General features: G+C 42.3%; 1 protein-coding gene across 2 annotated transcripts; it reads right to left on the bottom strand.

Moving 5' to 3' along the window:
• Positions 1 to 14955, bottom strand: LOC146202879 (dolichyldiphosphatase 1-like). 2 transcript variants are annotated; one of them, XM_084588426.1, is made up of 8 exons: positions 14812 to 14955; positions 14056 to 14156; positions 10524 to 10608; positions 10341 to 10434; positions 10153 to 10251; positions 8644 to 8772; positions 5021 to 5110; positions 1 to 154 (listed from the first exon to the last, which is right to left on the bottom strand). In XM_084588426.1, the coding sequence occupies exons 1-8, from the start codon at positions 14912 to 14914 to the stop codon at positions 127 to 129; spliced, it is 729 nt and encodes a 242-aa protein (XP_084444552.1). In that variant the 5' UTR covers positions 14915 to 14955; the 3' UTR covers positions 1 to 126. The 2 variants fall into 2 exon arrangements, with proteins under 2 accessions (XP_084444552.1, XP_084444551.1); XM_084588425.1 differs by lacking the exon at positions 1 to 154 and adding an exon at positions 1371 to 1833.
• Between the last annotated feature and the right edge of the window lie 176 nt (positions 14956 to 15131).

Raw genomic sequence — 15131 nt, 5'->3', positions numbered from 1 at the left:
ACCCAGCAGATATGGGCCTTTAGGAGGTATATCTGGCTTCATAACACCAATTTATTCAGGACGTTTCATTCAGGAAAGTGATGTAGCATACTCTGTCATACCCTTCGTCAAAGTGCTTGTCAACCTTTAACGACTGGCTGTCTTGATTGGTGCTCTGTGAAATGAGAAAAATATTTAAGTTCTGCTTAAATGTGCTTCTATGGGCTGCATTCTCAACTTGTACCCCAACATTTTGCATTTTAAAAAATACTCCACCTTTGAAACATTTCAACTTTCACAACAAGATGTTTATGGTTTCTCTTCACCAAGGAACAACATTACAGGAGCACTGTGAAACCCAAAAAACTGTTTTTAAGACTTCCATTTCCATGTATTCCTATAAGCACTAAGCCTACTCTTCACTTCCGTGGGCCCAGATGGGCAACTGCAATGTCACCGCATCTGGCTCGCGTCACAGATCAGGGCTGGTCAGTATGCTAGGCTGGCGGGCTAGCGGCAGTGTTCTTAAAACAGAGCTGTGCCTGGCAACTCAGGTCTGCCAGTCGTCAACAGGCCTGCCATTGCGCACACGTTGCTGAAGTGCATGAAACAATGACATGCAGCTCAAGCCTGAGGACAAATATCTGGAGAATTGCTTATCGGCCACACTTCGACACTGTGCTACTTAGGCAGCATGCCTGAATTAACTTGAACCGGCCTCAGGGCAACCGAGTAAACAAATTTCAACCACCATGGATTTCAATGGGCTTTTGGCAATACTGTGGCAAAACTATGAATTGATTAGGTTTTACTGTAGCAAAGTAATAAGTTCCACAATACAAAGTGTGCTTGCTAAGTTTTACAAGTTGCACTGTTCCACCATTAGGTATTCAAGAACACAGCAGCTATTTTGGATGGTACAGGGTGCAACAGCCAAGAAGGCACATTTTTTTTCCGCATAACTGCTTCACAATAATGCAAGCTGGCATAACCAAATCTGTAGAAAGAAAAATAAAAGAGTGACACTTAATCATGTTGCACTTCATCAGCACCCTAGTTTTTGTAGTCGTCGTTTGGGAACAACATCTAGCATGTGGAAGAGTTTAGCATCTACTGCAATAAAGTTCCCAGGCCACAGCAGTTTCCAGTGTGGGCATGAGGTTGTACAATAAATGCACCAACCACTTACATTCAAAGCTGGCAAAGATTTCTGCTGTCATTCCTAATCTCACACAAATTAACAAAACACATGTGCTTCCACCCAGGCCACATGGCCCAAGAAGTTTTACGATAGGCAATACATACTACATACAACTTTATAACCCCAAGGATTGCAATAAGACTAGGAGAAATAGTGAAAATACAAGAATGAAGCTCATACAACACGCAGGTGATGGATGAAAAGGCATGGCTTTTATTTTTTGCCACAACCAGTCTCAAAATATGTGGAGATCATTACTGGCTTTAAAGATGTGTTACACCAGGTTAAAGACAAGGGCAGATATGCAAAAGCTGAGGGAGCACATGCAGGCATTAAAATATCTAAAGTTATCGAGCCTGCACTTGTTTGCACACACTCGCACGCTCTTGATATAAAGTGGACATGTAACTGCTGCCCATCCACCCATTTATTTTTTTTTTTTCTTTACAAGCACGACACCTGCAGCAAAAATCGCGTGCTTGTCTCTTGACAGATATCCTCATTGCACCTTTCTTATCCGCCCCAGTCCACCCAGAAAAAGACTTAGTCGTGTTGTCATCCCTTCATGCCGATGACTTGTGTAGGAGCGCCTGCGCAGGCGGGTGTCCCAATGTCACTGAGACTTCATGGACACGAGTTTCCGTTGCCTTGTCCTGAACAAAAAACGATGCCACACAGAGTGACATGACAGAAAACGACAAGTGAGCTGCGTTTTTCACAGTATACATGACAGACACCACACTCTGTTATTTTTGTTTTTAGGGGGACTTGCTTGCATCTGAAAGTTCTCCACCTAAGGAGTATCCAATCGCAGTAGTTGGAATCTTGCATTTCATACATTAATGTGAAACTGTTTTAGGGTGTGCTCTTCTAAACGATAAGGTTTGCTTCCGAACCTAGAAGTATACATTTACACTGGGCCCCAAAAACTTTTAAAGTGTATGGGCAACGATAAGACACTGATTCACTGGAAGTCTGTTTCACTTAAAACAAAAGGCTGACTGCACAGGTTGAACTGCTTCACCTTCCTTCACCTTCAATTTCTTTACAAAAATGTTGATTTCGCAGCACTAAGTTTACATCACAGATAGACCAAAAGCACATATGACTAAATACTGCATAATTTGTACAATCAAAGCAGACAAGACTGACACCTTACATATCAATCCATGCTATGTCTTGATTTCACATGAGCAATAATAAACATGTAAATGATGCACCACCATTACTAAAAAACTAAAAAGCTACAATATTACAATGTTACTATAATATGTAGTCACAACTTTTCAAATTTTGCCACCTTTGGCAACCGCACTTAAAGGGACACTAAAGACACCCAAATATGCTATCAAAATCTAATAAACGGCATTTTATGACATTGTCGCCGCATATCAGGCAGCAAAAAGCCAAATTATTGCCGAGATATTGCGATAAGAACTTGTTTCTTTTTGTTCCAGTCGGTCGAATGCACTGGTTTTCTCCTACGACGTAGTAGAGTAGAATGATGCACACTATGACGCAAAGGGGGAATCCGTGATTGCTGGCGCGCAGGCAGCGGAGAATACTTCGCAGGTGCGTGCCGAGCATGGAGGAAGGAGGGAGCGCCACGGGCTGGGAGGGAAGCCTAGTCATAAAAAATATAATGGAAAGCATCATGGGAATTTAGCCGTCACGTGACACGGCAAGTGGTAGACGGTAGCTGATTTCGGTTGCGGTTTTGCCCGCTCCGTTCCTTCGTTACCGACGCCTGCGCTAGAAATATGAGGCGCGCACTGAGCGCAGACGATAGGTGGAACTTTGGACCTTTAGACCGGCCGACGCCCTAAGAGCTGCCACTGCCACAGTACACGTGTATTTCGTGACCTGCGGGGCTCCGCACAAAGTCAAGAACAAGGATGAAGCGCTCATCCGCTTCATCCAGTCGTCTTTCGTGTTCTTGTGTTTCGCGCTTTGTCCTTCTTGTTCTTCACCTTTGTGCACTGAATCTCGCAAGCATGGAATCAAACCAACTAGCCCAGCAACAAAAGCTGTCATATGAAATGCTGCGTGCCAGGATGCTAGCCGAATATACCGCCCGGGGCTATTGCGCTCCAACGGTGAGTATCATGTTATGCGCACTGATCGAGAAACGAGACGTTTGTTTGTTAGGGTATGTGCACATATTGTTCGAGACTAAAATAGTCTGCTTCATTTATGAAACGCAGACCTCAAATACATGTACTGCGTGGGCTCATTGCGCGTTCGCACTTTTGACTTTACGACCGGCTACATGCTTCGTCCCGAGCTCTCCGCTCCAAAAAGCATTCGGCGCTTGTTCCGTGCAGCCATGGAGGAATGAAACAAGTTTTTTCCTTCCTCCAAGTGTGCAGCGTTCAAGGAGGCGGCTGTCATTTATGCCGAAGCAACAACTGCACTGTGGGCCGCATGTTTGAATCTTCTAATCGGGTTATGCGGGAGTGGCGGTGGTAGGGGGAGCAGCGAGACAAAATTGTGAACTTTGATACAAAGCCAAGAGGCTTCCAAGGGATACAAATGGTATGCTATCCAGAGCTTGGAGGCCAAGCTAGCCACGTCTATCGCCGAAATACGTGATTTGAAATGGAGACAAGTTGTAGAGCCAGGCAACAAATTTTCGTTGTCGAGAGCATCCACCGCGGTATGTTCCCCCCCCCCCCCCCCCCCCCCCCCCCCCCCCAGGGACATGCGGTTTGGGGGGAGTGTCGACTTACAATCGTGTAAATACGGTAACTGGCCAGCAACAACAATGCCGTCATCAATGGAAGTGTAGTCGGCGAGATTCACTTCAGTGGGAAGCTGTAGCGATGGCGTGCTCCTAAAATCCACTAGTGAGTGTGAGTGTGTGTGTGTGTGTGTGTGTGTGTGTGTGTGTGTGTGTGTGTGTGTGTGTGTGTGTGTGTGTGTGTGTGTGTGTGTGTGTGTGTGTGTGTGTGTGTGTGCGCGCGTGCGTGCGTGTGTGCGCGTGCGTGCGTGGAGCAGTAGAGTAGTTTTCGGCGTTTCCGGTCCTTGGGGAATGATGGCCGTAGCAATGCGTGCTCCGAAAAATAATTTCCGCGGCAGCCTCAACCCGTCTTCAGTCCGAGTTAACCGGTGCGCACGTAATTTAGCGCCGAATTAACAAGAATTTGCTGCCATAGACGCGTAATTTAGTCTCCTCAACGATAGGGTCCCGCAACTTCTTTCTCCTTACTGGTTACCTCTCAGCGTGTTAAACGGCGATTGTTGCCAAGAGCTGTCTCTGAACGCAACCTAAAGGTAACATACACTCACTGAAGGCAGGAAATGGTTACGGTGAAGGTAATTGAATACTGTTACTGTTGTCATGCCGTCACTTCGTAGCTCAATTTACGGCTGGTTTTGCGGCTATTAAGAATTAAAGACATCACATAATGCAACCTAAAGGGCATCACACCCCAGGTGAGATCTTAGTAGCTTAATTTAAGAATACGATAAAAAAAAATGAGAAAAAAAGTTGCACGAATAAAAAAAATTCAGCAAAAAAGTTCCGCTTGCAGGATTCGAACAGATATTTTATTCACTCAGTGGTCATGTAAGTAGTGTCAATCCATTGCGCCACTGCAGCAATGATTGTGGAAGCCTTTAAATGCGCTCTTATTCGTTTTTACAATATTTCCGCTATCTGTCGCCAGGTGACGCGGCTCAGAGGACCCTACCTTTGAGAGAACAAAAGCACGTGCCATAGACCTATGTACATTTTTGAAGGGAGGGGATGAGCAGGCCGAATTATCCGAATTTCCGAATTAACGGGGGCCGAATTAACGAGGTTTTACTGCATCATACAAAAAGTTAAACACGACTTACCTTGATTCTGCTCTGTAGGAGGTGTATTCAAACCACATTACATTAGGAATCAGAGTGGTGTCTCTCAGCATCAGCAGTTCACTGAGGTGCCTGGAGTAGTAATGCAAAACAGTCTATAAACTCGCAGAAAACATACAGTCATAGCTAACAAATTACAAGCATTCTTAACACCAGTCCTCATCTAAAGCAAATAAATAGCGTCCTAAACTTGAGGCACCTTGCCCGAACATTTTCTAGACTACAATGCCTTACAACTAACACTGACACAATAATGCCCTGATATTTTGTAGTTGTGATGTTTTACTGTATCAGTAGCATCAACCACTGCAACAAAGCACCAGACAGACAAATGCTTAGTGCAACAATTACTTTTGCCGTCCTCCTGCTAGTTATAGCAAGTCTTTTTAGTGGCAATTTGTCTTCCAAAGACGCACTAAAGGCAAAGACCATGGTATCTGCTGACTGCTTGCCGGTCACACCATGTCTCTTCTGCCTCTTCCAAATTTCAGTGAAATCGCCAGATGAACTCCCGTGTTGTTTGCAGGCAGAACACACTTGCCCTGCTTGCAAAAACTGCCTACACTGTGACTGAACTCAAATGTCATACCCACAAAACGGCACAGAAAAAAATTGTAAATTGTGGAGCTTAACATCCAAAAGTGGTGTATGATCTATAGGGGACACCATGGTGAAGAGCTCCGGATTAACTTCGACAACCTGTGAACCTTTAACATGCACAGACATCGCACAGCATGCAAGCGCCTTTTGCATTTCACCACCATTGAAACACGGCAGCTGCAGCTGGGATTAAGCCCTGGTCCTCTACTCTGTAACTGAGTGTCCGAACCACTGAGTAACCATGTTACTATTACCGGTGGTAAAGACATATTCGCTCAGCAGTCCAAAATGAATGGCTGCAAAAAATGCTTGCCCAACATGCGAATAAAACAGCTACCCTTGGCATCAGGTGGCACCTCACTGATAACAACCATGGGTTAAGCAATGTGTCTTCTAAGCAAGTCTAGTTTACTTATGCTTTTTTAACTAAATGGTCACCTCCAGGTGTGTGAGAATTCAGCCTGATAACAGGAAGGTTTTTTTTTTTTTTTGCAGAATGGTAAATCATCGAAACTATTCTGCTGTTGCTAAGATAACAGCAACAACCAACAGCAGCCATAAAAGCACAATTCATTTCTTTGCAAAAAATAGTAGCACTACCTCTGGAGGCTCTGGGTACAATATGTATCAGTGCTTGCTTACTCTCAACTAGTCGTTATAAAACACAGAACTTTGCCACTGCCAAGCAACTATACATTCAAAATACGTTCAAGCATGAAAAGACAGACGGCCACAACTTATGCAACAGTATAAGCATGCAATATACTTCCCGAATGAAACAAAGCCGAACACAACTGCTGTGATAAAAGTGCTGTGACAAAATGACATCATATGAAATATATTAGGTTTCAGGACATTGCTGGATGCTATGGCTAGATGGAAACGAGGTAAGAAAGCAATGACCCTTGACACTCCAGAGCTATCACAGTTCAATCTTCGCCATCAGAAGCTACAATCCTGGGCCCGTATTCAGAGTTTGCGACGTTATTGAAAGTGTCGCTATCTCCCTGATCTCGAGTCATCTGATTGGTGGAAACACCAGAACATAATGTTGCCACCTTTTCCGGTTCCGGCGCTTCGACCAATCAGATTACTCGAGGTCACGTGAGATAGCAACACTTCGATAACGCCGCAAACTCGGAATACGGGCCCTGCTTTCTAATGAAGACGTGTAGTGAAATACACAAACAACAACACATATGAGACAAGCTGACATGCACGGTTGCAGTGCTTATGTGTAAATTTCCCTCCATGTCGACCTTTCTGTGTTTCACTGCAATTCTTTGTCATGAGCACTTGCATGTCATCTCTCCGTGTCGTTTTTGTTTCATTTATCATCATGATCATTCATCCATGATGAATGAATGATCATGATTATCATTTATTGATCATCATGAATCATCATGTATCACCAATGGGTCACATCATCACCCTAGCACTACCTAATGTTACGTGCATGACTACATTGAGCAAATAAGACAAGCAGGACAGCCACAATATTCACCTGCACAGAATGAACCCCAGGTAGGCATTTAAGACTGCCATTTACTACTGTAAGAAGCCATGCAAGCCTGCAACAAAAACTGAGCCTGCAGTCATTCACTACTCTCAGCACATTATTTATTGGCTGTGCAGAGAGACCTCACTAACATGAGTGCTGCCATCTGGAACTGCATACGTTTTTGTTACGAGTAACAGCAACAGTGGCTGAGTTTCAATCTGGCACACTTGGATAACTGGCGTCCACTGGAAAAGGAGCCTTCCTAGAACAACGATGACACCAGACTCCTACCTCTGAGGTGAGTCTCGGCTCTCCTTACTCCTGCCTTTGAGGCGAGCCTCTGCTCTCCTTAGGTTTCACCATTTCCGTGTCCAGTGTATCTGTGCCATTTTTGTTTCCATAGTCACTGTCGCCCAACCACCTCAAAGTCAAATTTTATTTCAGCATCAACATCCACTGGACAGGACTGATGTTGATGGGGGCAAGCAAAAAGCCTAAAAAGGGGAGGCATTGCACCCCGTTTGCAAGTAGCAGAGCGACATAGAGCCGACATGACCAAATGCAAACAAGCAAAAAAAGAGAAAGAAATATAACGCACATGGCAGTAAAAAACAAAACTAAGTACATTGACATCAAGACAATCATTACAAATGAAAGCGAAAATGAGGAAGAAAAAAAAACACGACAAGAGCAGAAAAAGCTGGTTGCAGGGGAAGGCTAGTATTATAAAATTTTATCAGATTAAAAACTCGAGAAAAAGTGATACTATACATGTAAAATAGAAATCACAGAAAGGTAAAAAAAAAAAAGTAGAGAGCACATTTTTTTTAAATCAGAAGAACACTCACAAATTTAATGCACTTGGTAAGGTGTGCCATAGCATCTGGCGACTGTAATTTGTGAGCGTGGTAACTGCCATTGTTCTATGTTTCTTGTGTTATAGACACACTTCCGTGATTTCAGAGCTACAAGTTCCTTGAGATAAGGGTCGTTATTTTTTATCGAGGTCTGGTAGCATGAGGCAAGCACTGAGTTGTAAAGATTTGGTAATGGGATAAGGTTCAGTTTTTCAAAAATGAGCTTGGTGTGTGCGTCGTAAACCACATTAGCAATGATGCGCACTGCTTTCTTTTGTAACATGTATCTTATTCTAGTTGCTAGTAGTAGTAGTGTGTAGCCTTTTATTGCCCCCTCCCATTCCTCTTTCACTTAGTAGGCCAACTTCTCCTCAACTGAGATAAATAACATAAACCAATAATTGCTTGGCCCACAGAAATCAAACAACGCAGTTTGCACCAAAGCAAATGGCTCTACCATATTAAGGAATTTGGGAATGCATATATCACGAAAAAAACTACAGAAAGATCTCTAACCGATACTCTGCACAGAGAGCAGAAGCCAGGAGTAAAAAAAGAGGGGGGAAGGGGGCAGGGGGAAGGCTGCGAAACAAAACATGGCACAATGTACTAAAGTCTCAATGCAACAATATGTGCGAGGTGCCCACCAGGAAACAATTCGAGGGTAGAGCGGTGTGAGTATGAACTGGGTTATGCAGAACCAGAGGCAGGCCAGCAGGGAGCCTATCAAAGCTCCCCAGCACACCTGCGCCCACGTGTGGTATTCCAGGTACACTCTGCGAAAGGAAGAAAAAAAACAAAAAGCAGAGCAAGTCACCATTTGAAGCAGCAATTAGACACAGCCTACCAGGATAATGCAGTGACCTACAAGAATTACAAATGCTAATCTTCAACACGCAATAAGGCCCAGTTGTTCAGTGCCTTTGGTCCAATACAAACATTCCTATCAGGGGGCCTTCACAAATGCAGCTTTAAAATGGTTGAAATACGCTTTCTGCATCACTCACAAACACAACCAGCAGATAAGGCAGTGCTACAAATGATTTCGAAACATGAAAACCATAAAAAAGTCTAATAGCAGTCTGAGCATTGCACCATATAATAAAGGGTGTTTTCTGCCATTCCTTGTGCTACATGCCCAGTGCCCCTTCAAAAGTCTTGCCATACATCTAGAAAGCAAGAAAAGTCAGCTTTTTCATGGCTTCCAGGTTACATGGACTGTGGGCACCTGTACATAACCATGAACAAGCTGGCAACATATTAATCATGTGATGTTTTCAAAGTTTGCAATTTAAAAATTTCCTTTTCAACATTAAGAGATTTGCAACTATTTCATAATACAGCGAAGCAAAAAATGGCCACAAAAAAAAATTCAAGAAATGAAACAACCAGCAGTGGCATCTCTGAAAAGGGCATATATCTTTTTACAGTTCTCTGATTATGTTGAAATGTCGCTTGCCCGACTATTTTTTCTTAGTTTTGTATAAAGATTACTATGACTAGCTATATACTTCCCTCACATACCATATCATCTGCTATCCTGTTTTTGTTCTACCATGATTTGCTTCCACATCCCCCCCCCTATGTAATGCCCTATTGGGCTTTTAGGGTATTTCAAATAAATAAATAAATAAATAAACATATTGCAACATATGGTAACATGTCAAGAGCAAGCGGAGTGCAACTCAACTCAGCCAGAGCTACAAGAGTGAGGTAAAATTGAAAAGGAAAATATACTGAATGCTATAACTAAAAATTTATGCTTTTACAAATTCTCTGAGAGAGATATTGCAACTGACATGGTGCCATTCCCAAAGCACTCTGTTTATAAATGACACAGGTCCCACCCCTAAATAAAGATGTTTCTTTGACATTTAATACAGTCATGTACTCAACAGTCCAACTCCATGAGAACCCTCACTGCTTTGTTAGAAAGCCTTGACCAAACTGCTTCAAGGACTTAACACTCTGAGACTATGTTTTTTTTTTCCTTCTTTTTTTAATTTCAATGCCTTAACGTGGCCAGCAGCCTATTTGTATGTAGACACCTATTTCTATAATGATCTCTGCATTCGCACTATGTACTCAGCACCCATATTGCTTAGTATTGTACTACACATAGGCAGACACAGTACTCAGAACAACTAAGGCCATACCTGCTGTAAGAAACAGTTCCTGCCAGCAGGAACCAGCAGACTATCACAGTATACTTCCAGAGGTTCTCCCAAGGACAACTGCTATTGCCATGGTGCAACCTATAGCAGTAGGATATTCATTAGGCAACACAAACTTGAAATAAAAGATGCAATCACATATAAATGGAAATGATTAAAAGCAGACTTACCGAACAATAACAAAGAAAGCCAGGTATGTTGCCACAAACCACATGAGCTGAGAATGACTGGATGGCATGCCAAACTCGGTGAAGTTATCACGAGCTACAAATGCAGAAAGAGAATGTCAACAATGCTCATTAAAAAACTAATTAATCCTCCCTAAGCAGAAACTTTCCATGTGACAAACTCACCTTTATATGGCCTGGCTTCCTTAATTACATGCTTAAGTACAAAATTTATGGCCTCACTGAGTAAAGTGCCGCACAGGAATGTGATCTGGAACAAATAAACACCATGGAACACTACAAAACAGCCTTAACAAACTCCAGCATAGCACTGCAAGTCATCTATTTAGTAATACCTGCAAAGAGGTGCAGGCTCTCAAACATTAAAGAGCACTAAGCTACTGAATATGTAAGCTCTGTGAAAGCACATGTGAATTTTGTTAGCAGCCGTGCAAAGCACCAACTATTATTTTTTTTCTCATCCCATCTACTTGAATAATTAGTCAGCAATAACTAATTAACTTTCTAAATATCGCTCTAAATGCTCAGATGTGAATAGCAAAATTGTTGAGTACCACGAAAGATAGTCTGACGAAGGTTTTTTCGGTGAGGTAGCCTTAGCATAGCCCTTCTTGTTCGGCAAAAAAACAAGCCCTCAAAGTTGAAAAAAAAAAAAAAAAGTACCAAGTGAAAGCGAGCTCTATGCGCCTCTATGCGCCATTACTGCAACGCTCTTATCAGCGAATTCGTAAAACTGCCAAAGTTTCCCCTTTTGCACTGCTCACAACAGAACTGCACTATGCTGCTGGTCGTGAGATAAGGGTAAAGGACTGCTGGCAGTGTGCTTTTCTGACACATCGGCTAATGCCACTGGCAGTTATCTCTGAGCCAGCAGCAACACAGGCATCACAGAAGGTGCAAGTCTCACAGCACTGTAATCACAACAAATTCAGGCACATGGAGCCCGCTGTCACATAGTACTTTTTAAACTTTGAGGGCTTCCAAAATTCATTTCTGCTGAATAAAAAAGGACCACATTAAGACTACCTCATCGAAAACACTTGGGTTGGACTATATTCACATCGATGCTCAAGCATTTAAAGCAATATTTAAAAGTTAATTAGTTAATGTGAATTAATTATTCAAGTAGGCAGAACGAAAAAATACAAGTGGGTACTTTAATGACTCCTAAAAGTGCTTGATTTCAATTGAGAAGAACATTTAGGTTTCTTCTTTTCTTTTTTTGAATTCTTGGTCGATATCTTAGCTGGGACACCCTGTATATCTGTGTTTATAACATTCTCCGTTATAAAACTCGTGACTATCCTATGTGAGACTTACGTGCGTTTGTTTAAATTCTCACAATTATTTATATCATTAGCAAACTGGCATGTACCACCACAGACACCAAATAGCATGCCACTGATGTCCAGCACCCCTGCCCAAGGGGGAAAATCTGCTGAAGTGCATCATAAAAATGTCCTAAAGAAGACACAGTACAGTAATATGCAACTGCCTGGCGTGCCTGGCGTACAGGGAACCCACACGTACTGTACAGGTGGTGGTGCATAAGCGGCATTGAATGTGCCAAGGCAGCTGCCAGCATGCTACTGGTACTGATAAAAACGGCCGCTCCCCAGCATGCTACTGGTACTGATAAAAACGGCCGCTCCTGGTGTCGAACCCGTGACCTTGGGAACAGCAGGCAAGCACCCTAACCACTGAGCCACTGCGGCAGGGCTAAATAACTAAACTAACTGTGTGCTACCAAGCACACAGCCATACCAAGTATAACATATAAGTAGTGGTGAGCCCACATTTTGCATACACTGATGCTTCATACAAATCACTTGTCTTTTTCCTTTTGTTTTTAAAGTAATCTTATATATTAAAGTAACCAGAGACTAAGTTTACATGTACCCTACCAGAAAATGAAACCATGGTGCAAGGAAAAAGTAGGATATACAATGTGAAAATAAAGCATGACCTATCAACAACAGCTCATTATGGGCCCTGGAAAGGCGGTGGTCCTGGGTTCGATCCCCGGATCAGGACGAAATTTTCTTTAACAGCGAAGTTTCTGAGAAAGCTGTATAGCTTTCCTTTGTAGCCGTATGGCTGCACTTGGGTGGATGTCAATGAGTAATTACTCCCTTATTAAGCTTATTATAAGCCCAGAAAATAGCTATCTAAAATATCAGGTGACAACTGGTTCAAGAGATCAAACTTTTTTTTTTTAAGTGCTTAAGGGACACTGAGGACAACTCCATTTAATCATTATTAGTCTCAGCGGCTTCCTGGGATGTTGACGCTTGTCTGGCAGCAAAACAATCACATCATCAAAAAAATTTGATTTTAAAGCCTCCTCGCCAGTCAATTCAAACTCATGACATTCTTATAGAAAGGGTGGGCTGCCATCATATTGAAGTGAATGGCAGTATATAGCACAGCTTCTGGGATTTGTGCCCAAAAAATCTTTATCAATGGAAACATTTTACTTCCAAAATCAGCCAGCGATGACACCACCCCCTTCTTTTTTTTTTTGGAAGGAGTATTTTCATGATTAGAATGTTGTACCCTATCGACACATGCTGCACTTCAACCTGACCTTGACATCCCTTTAACCCTTTGACTGTCAAATATTCCGAAAATTAACTCACCTCCAGTGTCGAATTTTTTTAAACACTATGCATTTAGCGCAGTACCCGTACGGCAAAAGCGCCACATAACGGAATGAGGCTGCAATACCCGTACGTCAAAAACAGTCAAAGGGTTAAAGAGGACAATGCAGTATGCATTAGTTAGTTATGAAACAACAAAAATGAAACAAGTGAGGTTGAAACAATAATTAATATGAGTCCACAAAAAGCCCGCCAATTACGCCATACTACTTCACTGGCTACAACCATGGAGTATTACACGAGGGAAAGAGGGAAACAGCCTAAATGCATGAAAGCAGGTTGGACATCATAATACTATAAATATTAATACACATGAAAATCTGAAGAAATTACTGCGCAGAATAAGCCAAGTGATGCTTTGCGTTCCAGAATATCAATAGCAGTCACCACACTGCTTTCCTATTTTACGAAGTCGCAAATAAAAGCGATGAGCCAATCACAGCCAGGTGTAGTTACTGCAAATCTTGAGGGATATTGCTACAGTCTATATATCACTTTTATCGGTTTACTGCAAAGGAAAGGTGTATATCGCTTTTGCACCATTTTATGGTTATACAAGCTCCGATTTTAGTAAAAAAAATACATATTCACAACCTCGGGACACGAATCTCTTCAAGCCATCTGGGCTTGGTATTCCCCTTCATAGATCTTAAATTAAAATATTGCAGTCATATGATAATTACTGCCAGGAGTGCACATTGCTGTTGCAATAACGTGAAAAAACAGCCGCTACATAAATATTTAATCACTTCTGATTTGGCATCACTGTAATGTTCCTGGCTCAACAAAGGTAAAAAAAGAAACCAAAAGATCATCAGAAGTCACTGCAATGGCGCTACAATGTGGGTTCTAGTAGTGACACAAAATTTTTGCAGAAAAGGGCACTTTAATTTTATCTTGTAAATACTCCTAGGCATGCATTGTGTACCTCAAGCTATGAACATCTACCAGAAAGGCCAAAATCCATGCTATATGTCAGCCTAAATATACAGATTCCAGGTTACAGAGCAAAGATTTACGTTTCAGCAATAACTTACCGTGTGCAAATCTCTTCTAAAAATGACTAGCGTCCCAAATGACACCAAGATCACCAATGGTGACAGGGAAATATAAGCTAGAGTTTTTCCCAGCCAGTCACCTGAAAAAAGAAACCTTCAATTAATAAGATACGTTTGCTCCACAATTATAAGGAAATGCATACGCACAATATCTACGAAACTTCCGCGTCTTTTCCCTAAGTACAAAGCATCAACATAACCTGTTCTGATGCCGAACCAAGCACGAATAGAGCAAACGCAGTCTGTGCAAATGTATACAGTATAGCGTCACGCGTAGTGTCAATCGCACGACAATGCAGACATAACAGTTCCGTATGTTTACATCATCGCACACGCATTAATTGCAGTTCTTCAACTATCAGCTAACGGTGTTCTTGCTGCCCCGAATGAAAAGCTAATACATTTCAAGCTCCCATGTAGTCACTTAGGTGTGCCTGGATGCGACGCCAACCTCATCAACGTCGGTCAGTTTTTCAATCAAACACTGCTATGCAAATATATCTAGGCGCAAGTAGTACGTTTCTCAGCAAATAAACAAAACTCTCGTGTACCTATTGTACCGGACAGAAGATACATGAAGCAATAATAAACTACTTTCTGAAATATTTTTGGTATGGATGGTCGGATCACTTGCCAATGAATCGCCGCCGGAGTTGCCGACGCAACAAAGTTCTGCTGAATTCTTTGCAGAGTTTCGAGAATTAAGAGCTCATAGAAATGCTCCACGCCACTCACCTGCAGGGTATTCGACGTGGGTCAGGGAAAGTGGTACCCATGATCGAATTTCGTTGTCAAAATCGCCAGGAACCGGACCATTCCCAGGTCGACCACCAGCCATGTTGTGTTGGCGATTTTCCCGCAGAGGCAGTGTTATGAACACACAAATGCCACTCATGGGGTATCCACTCAAGGCAAGATAAAAACAAAAAGAACATTTTTATGCATGTCTAATTAATTTTGGTCACATGCTTTCTATAAAAGAACATTAAATGTAAATATAGGGACAATGTTATTTGTTATAGGTCTTTTGTCAGTGTTTTGTTGTTGCTCTGACG

The sequence above is a fragment of the Amblyomma maculatum genome, chromosome 1, assembly GCF_055883805.1.
Source record: "Amblyomma maculatum isolate TAMU_Amacu chromosome 1, ASM5588380v1, whole genome shotgun sequence".
Taxonomy (NCBI): Eukaryota; Metazoa; Arthropoda; class Arachnida; order Ixodida; family Ixodidae; genus Amblyomma; species Amblyomma maculatum.
This window is presented reverse-complemented; position numbering and strand designations above follow the sequence as displayed.

Bases quoted from the DNA above. Each gene is read 5' to 3' on its own strand.
- LOC146202879 (XM_084588425.1), bottom strand. From the start codon at position 14,914: ATGGCTGGTGGTCGACCTGGGAATGGTCCGGTTCCTGGCGATTTTGAC. The intron at 10,435-10,523 runs GTGAGTTTGTCA...CTGCATTTGTAG, and splicing joins GGAAGCCAGGCCATATAAAG to CTCGTGATAACTTCACCGAG. The intron at 1,834-5,020 runs GTAAGTCGTGTT...TTTTTTGTTCAG, and splicing joins TCCTACAGAGCAGAATCAAG to GACAAGGCAACGGAAACTCG.